The 20,559-nt window shown below is 39.9% G+C and overlaps 1 protein-coding gene across 1 annotated transcript; it reads left to right on the plus strand.

Annotated features, from left to right (window-relative positions):
* The first annotated feature begins 17,947 nt into the window (after nt 1–17,947).
* On the plus strand, nt 17,948–20,178 carry slc25a4 (solute carrier family 25 member 4). Its single transcript, XM_029432705.1, has 4 exons — nt 17,948–18,142; nt 18,817–19,303; nt 19,405–19,545; nt 19,665–20,178. The coding sequence occupies exons 1-4, from the start codon at nt 18,032–18,034 to the stop codon at nt 19,820–19,822; spliced, it is 897 nt and encodes a 298-aa protein (XP_029288565.1). The 5' UTR covers nt 17,948–18,031; the 3' UTR covers nt 19,823–20,178.
* Nucleotides 20,179–20,559: the final 381 nt, after the last annotated feature.

Below are 20,559 nucleotides of genomic sequence, written 5' to 3' on the forward strand. Positions count from 1 at the left end.
GATAAAAGCAGAGAGCAGATACACCAAAGCCATCAGCATGGCTGGATACCACCAGAGTAAGTGAAAGAATATGTTTGTTGTTCATTTTGTTAATTAATTTGTTAATTTGGGTGTACCGGTCCTTTAAATTATAGATCAAGTATTCATAGAAACAGTCTCTATGTTCCTGTTCAAGCATCATTTGAGTGAAATTGTTCACTAGATGGAAAATGGAAATAATTGAATTATCCTGTTGAGTTGTAAACTGCTCTCCTGGCTGTCGTCACGTCACTTTTTATTTCCCAGCATCACACACTTAACTCGTCTCTTTCTCCTCTATTCTGAAAGTAGAGCTCAAGATCTCCAGCAGCACCGGAATTCCCATCTTGGGATTCAATGAGGAGAGCCGTCCTTTCAGCTTCAATCACTCTCGTGCTTGTGAGGCTGCATTCACGTGTGAAGGTTTCTTTTTGAAAGCCTTTAGGTTGTACAGAGGCTGATTTACTCCTGCCAGAAAATCTTTCTCAAACATAACGCTTCGGTGGCGATCGGAGAATATGAAAACCGACAACATGAATCAGGAGAATGCATCATGAAGCTCTTTGGGAATGTGAAAAGGCCGTGTGTGTGTGTGTGTGTGTGTGTGTGTGATGTGGTCAGACGGTCACAGCTGAGGCACCTGACAAACTTGACGCCCCAGTCGACTCTTTGCAGGGCCAAAAAGAAAGGGTAAATAAAACCCAGAGGTCCTAATGTGCTCCCTGTGCGCTTGGCTGGACTCATGAGGGGCGAGCATGGTATGTTTGCCCTTTTGTCCGGCGAGATGACGGACGCTTCTCTGTATTTAGCTGTGTCCGGGGCCAGCATAGGGCCAGCGAGAGGGGACCCCGGGGCGCCACAGGTCACCTTCTGAGGTCACAATCTGTGTAACCAATCCAAAGAAAGAAAAAGAGCAGAAATGAGATTTGCAGCCAGTGAGGGTCGAAGACTTCATCTCAAGTGACTGCATTTCATTCAAACTGAATGAGATCCAGCAAATACAGTTTCTCACGTGAATGTTGATGGTGTTACTCAATGCTTTCAATTGAGCTGAAAGATAAATGAAGATAAATCTGAACCAAAGAGAGACATTTACACACCGAGAAGCAATGGTTGCGATTTTACCAAATAAGAATCAATTTCGTAAATGTGAAGAGTGTTTCTTATTGGTTTCAACAGTCTGGTTAGTTGGTACTGCAGCGGCCATTGTGGTTGTGGGCAAGCGGTCAGTGACCTCACCGTGACCTTCACAGCAGGGCACCCATGTCCGACACCAAGAACATGATGCAGCACAACACAGACTATGGAACAGCAACCACATAAGGCAGTAAATCAGTTTGAAATAATACAAGTCATTCATCAAATGAGACGGACCGAGCTGGCAGAAAACCAGAGCTTTTGATTGATCATTGATCATTTGATGCATACGTGTATTATATACATTATATATTTTATGTGTATATATACTTATTTTAATAACTTCACATATGTTTGTGAGTGTTTTGTAGCATATACAGTGGTAAAATATATACTGCATGTGAGAGTTTGAGTGTGCTGAAGCAGTTCTCCACGACTCTGTAATGTAACATTTATTGTTTTGATATTTCAGTTTTATTTGGACCTTTGTTGATTTTAATTTAGAGAGATGACAGCGTATGAGAGGAGAGAGATAACATGCAACAAATGTCCCCACCTGGACTCAGACTGGGGACATTGTGATGACATGGCCAGTCTTAAACCACTAGGCTACCGGGGTGCCTTTGTGATTCTGAATTTTGATAATAATGAAACATTTATTCTCACCTACACCCTGTTTTCTGTCCCTGGTCACATTATGTGGAATGTCAGAGCAGTTTTCAATTAAAATTAAAGTGTCTTGGTGCAGTTTAACAGCATTAGAAAGTTATTTATTACCTTCATTAAAATGACATGAATGTGGGAACATTTTATTTTGACTGTGCACAGGATACGATGTACGAGTTCTTTCTTTGTTTGCAGGTTTTGTAGTTATTTTTTTCTTACACCAAAAATTAAATAAAGTTTCTTTTCAAATTCAATTTAAAAACACTACACTAATTTTGGCTGCCATTTTTTCCAAATAGACACATAATAAAATCATAATTTACAAACAGCTGATGTTGACGCGTCATAGTGACAGTAGTTACAAAAACTAATGCCGAGTATTAATTTATCCTCTGGTTCCAGTTGTCCTGAATTGAAATGATTGACATAAATCAACAGTACAAACAGTGATTGAGATGTTTATGCTTAAATATTGTTCCCAGTCATCACCTTAAACTATCTGCAGGTAAACGTATGAATTCATTCAAAATATTTCTTTATATTTGGGTGGGGGAGTTCATTCATAAGCTTGAGAATAGTAGTATGACAAACATAATCTTAATTTAAACATCTGCTTAAAGGCTTTTTATACAACCTCATCCTTTATTAGCAACTTAAACATTTTAATCTCCATTCACTGAGGCTGTGAGATGAGATGAGATCAACACACATTATTAAGTGGACCTTTAGTTAAAATTATTTTGTCAAACTATTTGTCATATTGTTTCTACGAGTTGATATGACTTTTGCAAATCTCTCTCCATACTGCCGCCGCTTCTGAACTCCCGCTAACATACACACAAAGGAGTTGTTTTTTTATACCCAACATTAGTACCCATTAGGAAAACAAACAGGGGCTTGAGAGTGCATTATTCTGAGGTATCTGCTGCACTCAGAGTTGGCAGCCGTGCCATACCAACGTGCCAACAACGGGGTGACTCTCAGGCTCCCCGAGGCGGGGCAGGGACACATTCAAACCCCGTTAAAACAAACTGCTTCTGTGATTCTCTGAACAGACAGATTAAATTTGACCTTGTTTAGGTATCAGACAATAATGTAGAAAAAGTCTTCATTGTCACTACTATTCAGAACAAAAGTCTGCATGTTTGTTTATTAAAGACAATATAGCAAAGTTCTGAGTTAATATAAACTACGGGGTAACATTACTGTGTATGAATAGAAATAGTCACTCCCTTATGCTCTGTGAGTAATACATACAATTTAAAGAGGCTCCCATTACATCATCAGCCTCAAAGACAAAACGACAAATGCCTGATTTCTCAATCATTGCAGGTAAATGATGCGGCTGCATTTATCAGTGGACAATCTGTATCATAAGAAGTGGCATGCTAAAATCATTTATTACACATTTGTATTACTTTCGAATCCAAATTTTAAATCATCATAAAGTCCTAACAAATTCAAGACGTTTAAGTTACACAATAACGAGAGAATTTCTCTTTTTATTCCAAAATAGTGTCAGCATGAAAATGCATAAAGATGCATCCATTTAAAACTTTATATCTACTGAACGCCGAGCTAAAACGCCTATATCTATAGGGTTTCGGTTGTGTATTCTCTGCTAAAATCCAGCGGTAGACTGAGAAATAGGAGGATTAAAATCAGCCACAGAACAAGCCAGCGTTTGTGAGGAGAAGACACCCACAGATAACTTTCTGAATGGTCGCTTACGCTTCTCCTTTTCTCTCCCCATCATAAGATAGGAGAGGAGAGAAAAAGGACTAACAAGATGCACATTTTACTTTGAAAACTGTTATTGTTCCCCTTCTAATCTGGCCCACCATCTGAGAGGAGGGCTGCGCTAAAGAGCGGGGGGCTTTAATGGGAGGACGAGAGCCAACTCAGGGACAGGGGAGGAGAAGGGGAGAGAAAGGGGGGAGGCAGGGGGTTGGTCTTTGGCTTTAAGGAGGGGATCAGTTGGGAAATGTAGAATGGATGTTTCTTTTTCTCTTTGGGGGGAACTTTGTATTTGACTGTTGTTTGTATCTGTCTTTCAGGGGCCTGATCCCCGTGGGCCTGGACAGAGCGATGCCTCTATATGTGTTAGCATGTGTGGAGTAGTGAGTGTGTCTATACTATGTGTGTGTGTGAGGCAGAGAGAGACTGATGGTGGGATCTACCCCTCTTCTTTCCTACAGCTGCAGCTCAGCGGATTAGCCGTCATCCACAAGGCAACATTACACAAGTAGCCTTTGAACAAAAGTCATGGATACTATTAATGATATGGTAATCCGTAATGGAGCTACCTCCCAGTAGTGATTATACTGACATGGGAAGAATGTCCAAGAGTCCTGGACGCAACTACCCAAACAACACTGTGGCTATTGTTGGCAGGCCTGGTCTGAGGCCTGCACCTACATCCACTGGCATCAGCCGACCAACAATCCCTTCCTCCTGCACACACACACACACACACACACACACACACACACACACACACACACACACACACACACACACACACACACACACACACACACACACACTGCCCCCTGCTTTCTTGACACCCTTCCCTCCACCCCGATCACCCTATGAATAAAAATGAAAACCCAAAAATGGATGGAGAGAAAGAGAGGGAGGGAAGGGGGTGGAAGCGGAGGGGTGAAAAACAAAGTGTCTTGGCCAGGATCAGCCAGGGATTTCTCCCTATGTGGTTCCCACACACTGACTCGAGCTGGATCCCTCCTCTCTCCCTCTCTCTTCCCGGTCCATCCTTTCTCCTCACAGCCAGGGAAGACCACACAAACGCTAAATGAGTTCATGATTTAATCTCGGACAGTGGTGGAGAGGATGAGAGTTGAGTCAGTGCTCCGCTTTTCATTCCTGGGGGTGCTACAAGCCCCTATAGTGGGTGTGTTGGGGTGGAGGTGGAGGTGGGGGCTGGGGTAGAGGCCACTGTTTGCCTGGGTAAATGTTCTCAGTCGGACAGGCTGGGTCACAGCAGGGGTGTTTAACCCTAAAAACTTGTCTCTTTTAAATACAATTACCAATTTCTCTGTTCACTTCAGCCTCTAATCCATTCTGGTGTCAGTCCAGTTACTGAGGTGAGCACACTTAGAGTGTAACAACTGTGCATAATGGCGTAAGTGTGTATGATGTAACAAGTGTAAAGAAGTTACAGTAATTGTCCTCAACAGTTGAAAAAACTTTTACATCGTCGACTGGGGCGCCAACACTACACCTCCCAAATCCCAAAATAGTGTATTAGGATTTTTGATATTGTTTGATATTGTCTCATGTGTTTTACGTACTGATAAACATTTAAACATTACATTTCTTTATGTGATCTATTGATTAAGCTGTCCATTTATCCTTTATTCACTGTCTACATAATTGTTTCTAAAAGAGGCTCAGAGGATGCATTATGGTGAAGTAAACACTAAGCTCAGGTCACCTGCCCATCACATAGTAACTCATTAATAATTAAGTAGGTATATTGTTAGTCTGGGAAAGTTTGTTCAGTATTTTAAAAAGCATTAACAATTAACTGGTTAAAAAGGTAAATACATGCCCACATGATATATATGGTGAGAGTATGGGTCTTACACTTCCCAAAACGCAACCAACAACATTGTTTTGTGAGATATCCCCTGCCAGGTGACTTCTCACGTTTTAAAAGAAGATCCATGTCCCCAGTTTCTAATGCCAAAGCCAAGACTTGACAAACAGAAGACATACAACTGTTAGTACTGACCTATGTTAGTGAACCCGGCAGAGTGAACGATCTTTACCATCTGTGTTATAGTCTCTGTGCGGAGCTACACACTGAGATGAACAAAGAGACGTTTCACAAAAGTTGTCGACTGTAACATGGAGCAAAAATAATTTTGGGACGAGACAAGGAGGAGGTGTTGATGGCACAGAGGCAGACAGGCCCAGTGTGAAGACGTGTTGTAACAAAAAGTCGCCACAACATGTGAGCGCCGCCCACTGAGATTAACCATGCAGATATTATGCCTCCCAAATGCCACACACAGAACACCCTCCACAGACAGACATACAGACCAGACCAGACAAGACAAGACAAGACATCACGGACAGATTCTTCAAATTAGAACCACATTTTCCATAAACTAAGTTAAACTAAACTGATTTATGTTTGAGTTCATTGAAAAATAAATATTGAGAGATTCTGATATAAAGTGTTTGTTAAAGCTGGGGTAGGAAGTACATTTTTGGCGTCATTGGGCAAAAATTCCATAATACCTTTCCACATATTTCTAATTCAAGAGAAGGTGGGCAGGTTTCGGGAAAAGGCAAAACAAAAAAAACAGTCTTCATCTTGCAGCTCTCCCTTCTCTGTCCTAAACCCCTCCCACCAGACGAGCACAGGCACATGTTTGTTCTTCATACAGTAAACTCTACGAGTACTAGTCATTTATTTCAAACATCATCCCGTGATTATGATCTTGACGCCGTTATATAGCGGCAATAGCATGAGAATTACCGTCCTGTTTTCTTTGCAAACTTGTGGGCCTATAAAGCTTTGAGAGGACAGAGACCTGTGTTCACACAACAAGCACCAAAGCTACAAAACGGCCAAGCGTGGCCAGCTACATTGTTGCCGTGTCAATGTTGAAGTGTTGCTCAAGCACCTGTTGCCGTAGTTGTGTAAAATAGTACTTGGAACTGGCCAGAATAAGTTTTTCCTTCGTGTAATTGGTCGACGCTACACCACATCATTGGAGTGCTGTAAAAAGATGAGGCTAGCGAAGTGTTGGGCATCAGTTCGTAGCTTCATGTCACATGCTTCCATAGAAAAGAACTTGTATCTTTTGGCTTTGTGGGCTCGTAGTGTGAACGTAGTTCAGTGAAGTGTGTGCACTGTTAACAGTTGAAGCGTCAGTTGGTGTGTAAACAGTGGCATCCGTTGAGTTCCAACACTATATACGTGTAGGAAGTGTCATTAACAATTGATTGGAATAGAATAAGGTGTATTTTCTATTACGCACAATGGTTTAATTGTTGCAACACTCCCTCATCCAGACACTGTACTCTCTTTAATAATGTCACACACAATGAAAAAGTACTGCTTGAGAGACAATACACACAAAAAGATCATGCTAAGCCTCGAAATCTTTCAGGAAATCGTTCTGACACCAAGCGATTCGTTTCAAGAGGGCCTGTTAATTTATGCAAATTTATAAACAACATTTAAAATGCCACTTCTTAACCATTAGGCTGCCTCTGGATCAGTACTCTTTGTAACAGCTCTGTCCTTGCCTGACTGATATGTCAAAGTTGGGGACATGGTGGAAAGAAGAGAATGAAAATGCCACACAGGCACTGACATAGGGATCAATCCGATTGGAATGATTTAGCATTTCTACGTTTTGAATAAAAATGAGTGCGCTAGACGGTGGAGCAGTTTGATTAGTGGGATCCCTAAGTCCCTCGAAGCCTTCACGGCCCTTTCTCTCTTCCGTCACTGCAAGAAGAAAAGTCGTCTTTCTCTCTTTTCAGAAGTCCCTTGGTACCCCGGCTTTTTCCTCACTGTTGGTATTACAAAATCCCCATTGAAAACAACCCTTGTCACCTGTCAACTAAGCCAGGCTGGTTTGCTAGGTCTTTATCCTCAGCACATACACTCACACGTACACAGAGGCTGACTCCCAGCCCCCACACCCATTTATGCACATATCCCCTACATTCATAGAAAATACATAGACACAGACACAACCACAAATCCCAACCACACACACACACACACACACACGCCCACCCACTCACCCATGCTCACACACTAAAACCACATGTCTGAGAGCTGTTACTATAGCAGTTTAAAATTCATTACCCTGTTCACTTTAACAAACGTCCGCACTGGGATGGGCCGCTTTCAGCTGCGGCCCGAGACTTCACGTGCTCCAAGAAACGAGCCCGTTGCATCGCCGGACTGAATAAGACAAATTCATACAATCAGGAAAAGTCTAGACCTATATGGTAAACATATATGTAAATTCTTGTGAACTTACTGACAAATGAACAACTCTAATACTTGTATTAAAATACAATAATATAAGTACAATGTCTTTGTAATTTCTTAAGGCTTGGAGCTGTGTTTATCTAAGTACACCCAACAGGTGTTCATGATGGTTTCTGCATTTCTCTTATTTTATTACTCGTTATGATATTATTTCATCAATCTTACATTATTACGTCTTATTCATTGTAATTCTTTCCTGAATGTTTTGTGTGATGCAGCCATTTTGAACCTCTTGTCTCTGTGAGAAGCTGTCCTGGTTACATAAAGTTATATCGCATGTACATATTTATATTTTGTACCTTATTTACGTTTTGGAATAGGGTACATTTGCATCAAACTAATTAACATTAAACCATTTAAATATTGGCCACATTACAAAATATGCTGCAACTTTCTAACATAAATACTTTATAAAGAGTTGTTGATAGTTAATTAATCATATAAACATGTTTATAGATCAGCAATAAGCCATTTGTGACAACTTATTAACATTTAGGGTGGCAGACTTATTATGAGATGAGAAACTCTTGATTCTTTAGTAATGATTCATTCACTTTCTAATAAGCCATCATTTAGAAACAGCATACAGTATGAACAATTAGAATATGGCTCATAACATACTATGATGTCGTCGTAAGCAGATTTAAGGACATTTTAAGTGCTTGAAGTGCATAAGAAGCATCAATAACTGGTGTATAGACAGATAAGGAATGCCTGATAACATAACATAGTTATGATTCCCATCTGTGAAAGGTTTTTATGAACAATTAATAAATGCTTTGCAACGCATTGTAAATGTGCACTCCAAAGTCTAAATATCTGTTTACAGCTACATTATAGTGTTATAATCCATACGCTAGGTGTTTATAGTCTGCTCGCATGTAAATACAATTAATGGTGACCCTAAACTTTGATACCTTCTACTACAAAAACACATATAATGTCAGAGATTTTGAATTGCAGTAGAGTTTATTTCCATAAGATTACATTGATAGATTGATTGTTAGAATTTTACTCAAATAAGATAATGTGGCATTTGTGTGCGGCAGTGTTCGGGGAGCATTGCTGCATCCCAAACTGCCATGACGATGGGGTAGTGAACGTTTCCGTTGTTGAGCAGTGAAAGCTTGTGCAGCAGCTGTACAAACCTGAGCTTAAGTCCTGAGTCGCAGCTTCACTCTGGGAGGGGGAGGAAGGACGAGGGAGGAGAAACCCCGAGTGTTAGGTGGTGGAGGGCCTTTTAACCGATGGCCGTAGAAAGACGTAAGGGTCAGAGCAGAGGGTGGTCATCCGGCCCGGTCACTTAGCCATGTCCCCGCGTGCCCCGAGCAGCCGGTGCTCATTAACCCGCTGACAGGAGCTCCGGACATCGAGGAGCTTCACCCCACATACAAAGGTCATGGGGTCAATCAGCCCTCTCTCCTGGCCATCACATCAAGATGGACGCACAAGCAGCGACTTATCCCCCAATCAAAGGGTCAGTGATGCGTTGTCATGCCCACACACACACACACACACACACACACACACACACACGCACACACACACACACACACACAGAAACACACATCAAAACAAATTGATTTATCAAAGGTGTTAAGGCTTTTTTTAGACTAATCTACTTTTAAGGTTTTCAGATCATCTTAAAGTGGTTTCAACAGAGACAGGGGGAGTATGAAGACATCCCATTTGACTAAACACGTGTGACATTTAGAAGGTGTTTTTGGTAATTTATTTATTAGCAGAGGGCGTGAAGCATAGAATAGAATTTTATTTTTGTGATTATTCAGTAAATAGATAAACACAACAAAAAAAGGGGATATCTTCAGATTGCTCAACTAACAGTCCAAAACTGAAAGATAATCAATAACCAACAATATGAAATAGAGAAAATAAGCAGATCCTCAGATTTAAGAGGCTGAAACAACATTTCATGTTTTGACTTAAAAGAAATTAAAACATTTTGTCAATTAATTTCGTCCTTTGCTGTTGTTTTATAGCAGAGACACCTCGCCCCAAGCACACACAAAGATTAGAAATATCAATACAATTTTATGAAATAGAAACATTCAGGATGAGAAGAGAAGAGGTTCAAACAGCAACACATGTTTAATGAGAGATGCGTCCAATCTGGTGGGTTTACCTCCTCGGATAAACTTCCTGACCATAAACTGACAAATAGTTTCCAGCTATGCATTTTTATGAATCATCCTATAAATAAATTATAACATTAAGGATAAATAGAGTGGCATTAGACTCCAAGCAAGTGGAGTTTATCACTTGAAATAAATTACTTTTAGAGTGCGCATTATAAAAAACCTTTATTACCACCAAATAATATGTCAGTGTCAGGCTTCTCTGCTTCGCTCTATAGCTGGCGAAAAAGTGTCTCCCGTTTCACAACCACTCGGCATATCATTATGCAGCGGTGAACCAAACAACGCCTTGCAATACATTGTAAGCCAAAAACAATAGCGCTGTAATAAATGTTTCTGAAGTTTATAATCATCAGTGTTTGTAGATAATGTATCAGAGAGGTATTGATTCAACTGTTTAATAAATGTTGAATCTTGTATTCTTAATATCTAGTTCCTTCTGTAAACGTCCAATTAGCGGCTGCTTTTGCTTCCTGCTGCATTCATGCCTATTTATATTCTATTCAAAAGATTTGTGAAGTACCATTACACCTTGATGATAATCGACATAAATTATATGTTTTGAGTAATATGTGTTGTAAAGATAAGAAGAAACGGCGATACAGAATTGAATTTCGAGAGCCTTCCTGAGTATAATTGGGTGAAGTCATCACTTTTTCTTCTTGTTTGAAAGCTTCAAGTCTGAATACAAGATCCACAAGGAAGAACAACCTCTCGACAACATAATGTGCATGATAAACCTGAATACATTTACATACCAGCACTACCACACAATAGAGACACTACAGGTTAAACTCTTGACGAGCTGCATGACAAAGTCTTCCTCATTACACACTCTAAATCCAGATGAGATTATTTCACAGCTAAAATGACCCCACTAATTTGGGACTAAGGGCTGTTAAGAGGGTTCGAAATCCGTTTTAAATGGACTTGAGGTTTGAAGAGGTTGTTGTATTTCTGAGCACAAGGAAGAATGGATGAATGAAGTTCACACACTTACGTGAGAGGGACCATCATCTTGAGGGAGCTACAAATATATTACTCCTCTGAATTGATTAGCTTGTCTTGAGCGACCGCCGGTGGAATTCTTTTATTGTTCATGAGAGATGAGTGCTGCTATTTAAAAATGTTCTATACTTTGGTGTAAAGAAAACAAGATAGTGGAAGGAAAAGGGGACTGAAACATCACTGCGTCTCCACGCTGTGTTGTGTGGGTTGTTTCCAGGGCTGCATTTACATTTGTGCACCTTGTTGTAATATGTAGGATACACAAAATGAATTGTTTGGCTCATAGCTTCTTAAAACACTATCGTATCCAGAACAGTTAACAATTTAAGCAACGATTAATCTTCCCTCAACAGGATGATTTTGCTAAATTAAAGGCCAAAAACTAATCTAATAAGAATTTAGGGGAAACAAACAACAAATGAGTTTGTGAATGTGAAATAAAACCATTCAGAAATAATAATGGAGATGCTTTTATTTGATCACTTACACACACAGACACAATCTCTGTCTCCTCTGTTTGGACTGTGCCTAATCGTACTCATCCTTCAGCCTTCCTAAACCCCGAAAATGGACTGTGAGCAAAGTTTACTTTGTCTAATTTATCCAATTTAGGGAAGCTAATCTGTGAAGGGGCTGTCTGCACTGCTGCTTCTCAGTCCCAACATCACAGCTGAAGAATACACAGTGTGACACTTCTGAACCCTGGATCGTCCCAAACGTTAACAACAAAAGCAACTGCTACACTTAGAGTCTATGCTATTGTATATTATAGCACATTATGTCTGTATACATCTGTCCTAAGTGTCCTAAATCAGATGTAATGCTGTGTTGACTATTTCATTAATAAGTAAAGTGTACAACATATTAAAAAGGGAAACAAAGTCAAAGTGTCTTTAAGGTATAATAAGATATATAAACTACAGTATATGTATATGTATGTATATTCTGAGGTGTTGGGCCTAAATGTTATGCCTCAAACTGGATAAAGTAGTTGCTGTCAGGGGATCTGTGCACAACTACAGTATTATAAATATGAATTAGTTCAGTAACAAGAGAATATATTAGAGTGTCAAATTGCCCATAAGAAGTACAATACGGTAACAAATATAGTTATACACTCACATAGAGTCTAAAAGAGTAAAAAACATCAAAGTTAGACAGTAAATTAACGGTTACTTAGAATTTTGTATTATCAACACTTTAGCCTAAAACAGCAAGTATGATGTCGAGCTAGAATATCAGTCTGTATTGTATTTACTGGAAGTCATTTGGCCTCCTTCCTTATTACTATAAAATCTAATTGATAAAATGTAATGCATTGTATTGTGATAATTGCTATCAGAACGTGTTGTACAACATGCATGGGTATTAACTATAGTGCACTATAGGAAGTTATTTAGAGGACCAGTGTGTAGGATTTAGTGGCATCTGGCAGCACCAACTGAAAACCTCACTGCTCAAAGCTCACCCCTCTCTGTCCAAGTGTGGGGGAGAACTTCGGTGGCCTTCAGGTAACGTGAAAATGCGAAAGGTCCCGTCTAGAGCCAGTGTCTGGTTTTCACTGTTCTGGACTACTGTAGGAACATGGCGGTACAACAGAGCGAACACCATGCAAGAGAACTAAGTATGTAGATATGAAGGATTCATTCTAAGCTAACGAAAACACAACAATTCTTAGTTTCAGGTGATAATACACGAATGAAAACAATTATACATATTATATTTCATGTCTGCCTTCTAAATCCTACACACTGGTCCTTTAAGACACAGCCTCTAAATAAGAGTGTGGTTTAGTTTATGTACACTACAATAACTGCAATTAATTCTTTGTTTAAAAATATATTTTCACAGTTGTAAAAACCAGACATTTGACATTTGGAAACATTTATTAAAATCTGGCTATTAAATTGAATTGACTTCAGATTTTCCGGTCATATCGGGGACTTCCTGGTATGTTCAGACCAGAATACTGCACTGAGTGCTGCCCAGCCAGACGCAGTGTTATTAGACCTTTTTAGATGATAACCATACAAGGACCACTGTTGGTGAGTTACTCACCCCCCCCCCCCCCCTCAGACTTCCTACTCTTCACACTTGTCTTTCTCTCTCCATCTTTTCACCTCAGCACCAGATCTGCTCTCATATTCTCACAGTCTTCATTTTCACCCCACCCCTCTTTCTCATGAACCTCGCTCCCTCAGCCTCTGTGTCTGTCACCCTCCACCCCCACTCCTGCCATGTCCATCCCTTCGTCCCCCACTGACTGTGTGTCTCCAGGTCTTCCTGATTGGTCATGGGGATTTCTCCTCGTTCTCCATAGCAGTGTGTTTATGTGTGTGTGAGTGTGATTGTCCACCTTGGCCGCTCTGGCATGGGCACTGCCCAGACTGCGGGTGAGAAACGTCAGCTGCAGGACACTGGCTCTCTCTTTTTGTTGCTTTTACGCACAGAGTGACACACATGTGCTTTTCACTCATATTGACAGCCTTTTTACCGTTAAAGAACACAGGTCAACAGCCAATAAAGGGCCTAAAGGGAAGAGGGGAAACACTTAAATAATCTCCTTCCCCTGAGCCCTGAAGAGCTCAGTCTCTCTAAGTCTGCTCAGGGATACTCAGTGTGCATCCTAGCCTGTTGGATTTGTGGCGAGAGGATTGTATTAACATTTTGACTTTAAACAGGAGACTCTTGAGATAGAGCATTGTGAGGGAATAAACAGCCAACATCATCTTCTTTTAGGAGGCAACTGAGCTTTTGTTGATGCAAAGCCCTGTTGTTGTGTGCTGGATGATGCGGCTTATATTATTGTATATATCAGAAAAACACAATGTAATATGTAGTTAACTTGTATATATTAAAACTCCAAATGACTGTATTGTATTGTTTGTGTAGTCTCTGTGGCATAGAGAGACATTATTGGCAAAAAACAATGTTTCTTCAATATGATGAACATGGACACTGTAGTTTATCCGTCCCACACTCACCATCCTGTTGCCATAAATACTCACTAGAGCACCAAATATGTATTAATCCGGAGCAGAAAGTAGTCCGCGCCAAATGCAGTATTTACTCCTATCTGAGAATGCTTCCTAAAAACTACCTATACTGTGTGAGGAAATTATTCAGCCTTGGAACTGTACATTTGTGAGCCATATCTAAACATTTACGTCCTCAGTGGGAAGCAGCACATTGTTGGTTTGGGTCTTTACATGGGCTTTGTTGATAATAACAAACATATAGCATAACATTAGCATTTGTGATATACCATCTAACAGATATCCAAATAAATATACAAACAAGAAACAAAAAAGAAGATTTTAAATACATATTATGCACTTTCCTCAGTATTCCCAGACAAAGTCATAAAAAGATTATATAATAGTAAATAGACGTATGGTTCAAAAGGTTATTGTAAGTCATCATACAATCCTGAGCTGCATCGAATACACTTAACTAATCTGTTTTAACACTGTTATTTAGTGTGGCTTATTTTTCACAATCATAACAAAATGGCAGGTTTTCTAATTGATTGTTTGAATTAGTTTAAATAAAAATTAAATCCTGATCAGACGCTGAAGTCAGAAGCAACCAGTGGTCCCATGCTGGTGAGTTTTGACCCTAATATCTGCGGTTTTAACCCCGTCTGACACTCATAATCTCCATTATCTTTGAGGCTCTACTGGTCTGAGATCTGAGGTCTAAGACGGTAGGGGACCAGAAGAATAAAGGGATGCTCGTCACAGTTGCTTCTTAACAGATAAAATCAGTGACTGTATTGGTGTTGGAGCTGTGTGTAACGGCTTTGCGTATGCGTGTGTGCATATTTATGTGTGTGGCATGGGGGGGGAGTCTAACTGTCTGACACCTGCAGCTCTTCATACTCAAAATGCAAATCCAAGCCCACACGCCCTCCACGACCCCTCCTTCAACCGAGATCCAAGGTTACTGAGCAACGACTTTCGAAAATCTAGATCAGATTTAAATAATAGAACAATAAGAGTTTTAACAGCACTAAACAAGGAGTTAAGATTTATAATATGAGAAGCAAATGTTTTAATGTGTAGGCCAACATTATCTTCCAAGTCTCCTAAAACAATGCAAATGGTTACGAGATATTTTTAGATGATAACTGCGCATGAGCAGCTTGTTGTGAGTTTTACAAAAATATCCTTTTTGAAAATAACAGACGAGGCAAATGTGTGGATAAAAGAAACTCCCACAGTCTATAATCATACAAACTGTGACGACAATCCACAGAATTTGAGAAGCAATTATATATTAATTAATATAGAAGAGTAAATAATAATAACTGTAAACTTAACCCATTTGTGGCCGAAACTGAAATATCCAAAATAGATCAAACCGTTTGGCTGGAAAGTGAATTTCTGTTATCATAGTATATTTAGTCTTTTGGTACTTTGTCTTCTTCTATTTATTTCATTATATTTTAGGAAATAAATGTGTTCCCTTGTGCCCAAAAACTAAATATTGTATGAAAACAAATATAATCTCAGTATCTCAGGAGCAAAATCAAGTATTTGACATCTATGAATATATAATAAGTTGAATATCATAGCTATGCACACATGTGAAGTGTAAAAAAATATTTCAGATAGAAGACATTTAATAAATACAATGTTAGCATTTTTAAAAAAATCCTTATTGTGACTATTGATAAAAGTGTGATTTCTCATGTGATCTAAAAATGTTATACTGTTAGTTTCAAAGTATGTCTGTTCCAAATAAGAGGCTTTAGAGGAGAAATATGTGAATGGGATAAGTCTATGTGCTGTGAAACTGCAGAAAACTACCACTTTTGCTAAAAAAGCAGGTGCAAGCCCCTGTGTCAGCAAGCATCTGCCTGACTGAAGTGCTGAAGTGAACAAGATGCTGAATCCCAAACCAGCTCGAAGGTTGCAGCTGAGCCTGACCTCTGACCTGGCTGGTGGAGGCTACTTAAGAATATTTCCCTGCGGGGAACAAGTAAAGTGATGCATTATTTGTATTGTTGTGAGTGGAGTGTGAAGTAAATGAGGAAAAGCACCTGTTTCACTGGGTACCACAATTGCACTCTAGGGACGTTATGCCCTTTAATATAACCCGGCTCTCTAGTGCCACCCCCTGACCGGACAGCACAACACAGCAGTTTACTCTGTAAATTTACATCAATGCACAAAGTCACTATAGATCAAAAGCGTATGAAGAATAATCTCTGTTTTTTTTCTTCTTCTCCATCCTGTTAGCAACAGGGTCCAGTTAAATCTCCCTGCCTTGGCAAAGTAATATATAAAAACAAACTAGAATTACTTCACAAGAATTAATGAGGTGAGACTAATTAGTATCTGAATCCAGAGAGTGTACATCCTTTAAACAGGCTTATAGATTAGTTGTGCTATATCATAATTAGTATTATGTACAGTATTATTATAATTATTCTTGAGGTTTTATCAGTGGGGATACCAGTTTGATCTTTATCCTGTTATAAATATCTTGAAACTTTGAAGGTTTGCCTATGTCAAGCAGTCAAGCAGCGCCACCAAGTGGCCATGAGGTGGCAGTTAGAGTCCCGAAGAGAAGACCAAGAGGGTGAAACCTCAAAAACGTCACTTATTATATTGTATTTTTAGTTTAGTTTAACTCAGTAACTATTTTATATATTGTTATGTTTGATATTTTTCAGAAAAATTGCACTGTTATAATGATTCCGAGACGTATTGTCTTTGTAAAGAGGATGTATTTTTAAATGTTTGTTATTGCGAACTCTTTATTGCCCTTCTCCCCACCAGGAATTGTGTAATTCTAATATTATATTTGGAAGCCTATTGAAAGCCATACAGTTTGTAAGAATATGAATGAAGCGGTCCCCTCTGTTGGACTGGAAGTTATGTCGTACGTCTCTTCAGGCAACTTGGCTTAGTTTTGGATCATATTGCTTTTATATGTCAGAAGTGCGTGCACGGGGCGGGTCACTCGTGATGCCCCACACGTCAAGTTAGCCATAATTACATTTCCGGTACAAAATTTCACAACAAAATTGACTAAACCACCGTGTTGCCTTTCGGGGTACTGGTGGCAACTTATTTTGAAATCAATTTTATATTTTCCGTTCTTACTCTCCGCCCTACCTCGAGCTGACTTGACGCAGGTTTTCAACAGGTGTCAAATATGAATGTGCAGCAAAACTGTCAGTGAGCTGAGAGGACAATAATCTAAAATAAAATACAAATAAGCAAGTTATGGGTAGTGATTTAACTAAATGCTTTATTTCCTTCTCTTCCTTTAAGTTCCCCATCCACCCGACCTCTGACCCGTAATCAAAAGGTTGTATTTCAACCTGAAGTGACATCCCCCTTGGTCTGATGAAAACAGGCTTTCATTTGTCATTGTCTGTAGTAGTCTAAAAGCATGTAAGGTGTGAAAGTAGTTATAAGAAGGAAATCTATGTCCGTGAGTCTCTGTATTTGTCATACCACACCTTTGCTGTGAAATGTTTAAAATAGGCTATACTCTTTAGGATGACTGTTAAATTGTTCATCACAGTAGATCCCATTCATCGAGCTCATTCCTTTATTTTAAGGCTTCTCAAAACTCAACTGACCCACAAGTGTATGCTTGGATTATGAATGAGAAGTATGTGGCCAGCAGGAATTACATTAAAATACTTAACTATTATTAAGATTAGATTAGATTACAAATACATCAATGTTTTAATAATAATTACATTACACATAATGTGTCCTTTAAACGTCCCCGGCTTGGCCTGCTCTTGATTTCAGGAACATGGCGCACGCCTTGAACTTCAACCTCGGATATTTATTCAGCCTCGTTTAATGATTTGACTAAATGCAAATCCATCACTCAAAATTCTCGCGATAAATGGTGCCGATATATAAAGACGGCTGGGGGGGCCTCGTGCACTTTGAGGGGCGTTGAGTTTCCTTGAGGACCTCGTTGAAGTTTAGAAGAGTCAGGGGTCTCAAACCTGCACAAGAAAGATCCAACCATGTCGGACGCGGTGGTTAGTTTTATGAAGGACTTTTTGGCTGGTGGAATTGCCGCAGCCATCTCCAAAACAGCTGTTGCTCCTATTGAGAGAGTCAAGTTGTTGCTGCAGGTAAAATAATTGAACCAACGGTAGCCTAAAGCATGGCCGCATGTTCATTGTTTTGTGCGTAAAGTGTGCGTAAATGTTGGATTATTGATAATCAAAACACTAAAATGTAAAATTGAAACAGGTTTTGATAGAAAAAAATGTGCCCTTTTTAAAATCATATGGTCTGGTGCGTAAAGTCAAGGGGCACGTGAGAGGCCCTGGGTCAATGTGAAGATGGTTTTACGCACTGTACTGTGCGATGTTGCTGCTATGATGGTGATGACAACTCCTAATATGTGTCAATAAAATGGCCATAATAGTAGTTTATGAGCAATTTGTACGTAATTAAGTTAATTCTTTCTCCAATGTAAAGGATGGCCGCAGTAATATGTAGTGAAATTGTATTGCTAAATTTAACTTGAACTATGTAATTGAATACACAGCGGATTCTCAAGTGACATGAGTGGTCATGTAGCCTTCAGGCATACAACTACACGCAGTAATGCCTGGCCAACTAAGACTATGTAAATACTATAAATGATTAAAATTGGAATACAATTTTCTTTTTTAAATGTTGTGGTTAATTGAAATGTTGCATGACAAAGTTCATTTGCACACAGTTTTACAAGAGAATTAATCACATTTTGAGAGAGTTGCATGTCTTTTTAATGTGCTTTTATTGTCTTTTCTATCAGGTCCAGCATGCCAGCAAACAGATCACCGTCGATATGCAGTACAAGGGAATCATGGACTGTGTGGTAAGGATCCCAAAGGAACAGGGCTTTATTTCGTTCTGGAGAGGCAATATGGCCAACGTCATCCGTTACTTCCCCACCCAAGCCCTCAACTTTGCCTTCAAAGACAAGTACAAGAAGGTCTTCCTCGGTGGTGTGGATCAAAAAACACAATTCTGGCGTTACTTCGCTGGTAATCTCGCATCTGGCGGCGCCGCTGGTGCGACTTCGCTCTGCTTCGTCTACCCTCTCGACTTCGCCAGAACAAGACTCGCTGCCGACATCGGCAAGGGCTCAGCTGAGAGAGAGTTTACCGGTCTTGGAAACTGCCTCTCCAAGACCTTCAAATCCGATGGCCTCAAGGGTCTTTACCTCGGATTCAACGTGTCAGTGCAGGGCATTATCATCTACAGAGCGGCCTACTTCGGATGCTTCGACACAGCTAAAGGTGCACACAGCTGGTCGATCTGACCTTTGTCATGTTTTTAACGTAACATGTATATTTTGTATTTCGAGACGAGAGGGTGACTTAACTTTTCCCTCATACAGGTATGCTGCCAGATCCCAAGAACACGCACATCTTCGTCACCTGGATGATCGCCCAGACTGTCACCGCTGCAGCTGGTATCGTGTCATACCCCTTCGACACCGTCAGACGTCGTATGATGATGCAGTCTGGACGCAAGGGAGGTGAGTGTCACTCATGTTTGTAGACTAATTTCCTAATAGTGATGGATATGATTTGTGTGGCACAATTACGCATTTTATGCATGCATCCGCGTTATGCTTCACTATCCATGTCTCCACAGCTGACATCATGTACACGGGCACAATCGACTGCTGGAAGAAGATCGTGAAGGACGAGGGAGGAAAAGCCTTCTTCAAGGGAGCCTGGTCCAACGTGATCAGAGGCATGGGTGGTGCATTTGTGTTGGTGCTGTACGACGAGATCAAGAAGTACACATAAAAAACGTTCTAATCTCCCAGTCCCCAAGGAAACCCTTCACTTTGTTTAAGTCTTAATTCTTGTGATACAATGTGGGCATGTACAGGTACACTTGACCTGGGTTAACAGGCCTCCTCAGAAATCTGAGAATCACACCGACAACGCACAAACTGTCTTTCAGTGTCACAAAGTCGGTGTTCCAGTGGAGATGTTGTGATGATGCAGGAGATGACATCACTAGCCGTCATGTATCAGTTAGTTGGTAAAGCAGTTGCTGAGGTCCATGTGTTGTTATGTTGTGACCACTCTGACCCATGTATCCCACCTCACATATTATTTTACTAAGAATAAAGATTTATTAGTCTAATAGTCCAGTATTTGTGATGCATGTTCTGTTGCAACCTGTCTTTTTTTTTCACAGCAGACCTTTTGACTTATAGTAGCACAAAAGAAGTCAGCCATTGCAGTGAACCAGCATGTACAATACTAGAACCCTAACATTGAAGCAGCTAAATGGAATTCAGCCATCATTCATTTCATTATTCGCACCTCTGCTTTTCCTGCTGTGACATGACATGTCTTCAGTAGAAATAAGTTAAAGCAGTTAAAACACAGTAATTAGGATCTTTATATTGTAAAGTCACATCCAGTAACTGCACCCTGATTTTTACTTTTGGTAGACAAAGCAAAATCTGTTCATACATATAGTTTCATCAATGTTGCTCTGACACCTGCACTGTTGACAAACAGCCAGCTGA

This window comes from Cottoperca gobio, chromosome 1 (genome assembly GCF_900634415.1).
Source record: "Cottoperca gobio chromosome 1, fCotGob3.1, whole genome shotgun sequence".
NCBI lineage: Eukaryota > Metazoa > Chordata > Actinopteri > Perciformes > Bovichtidae > Cottoperca > Cottoperca gobio.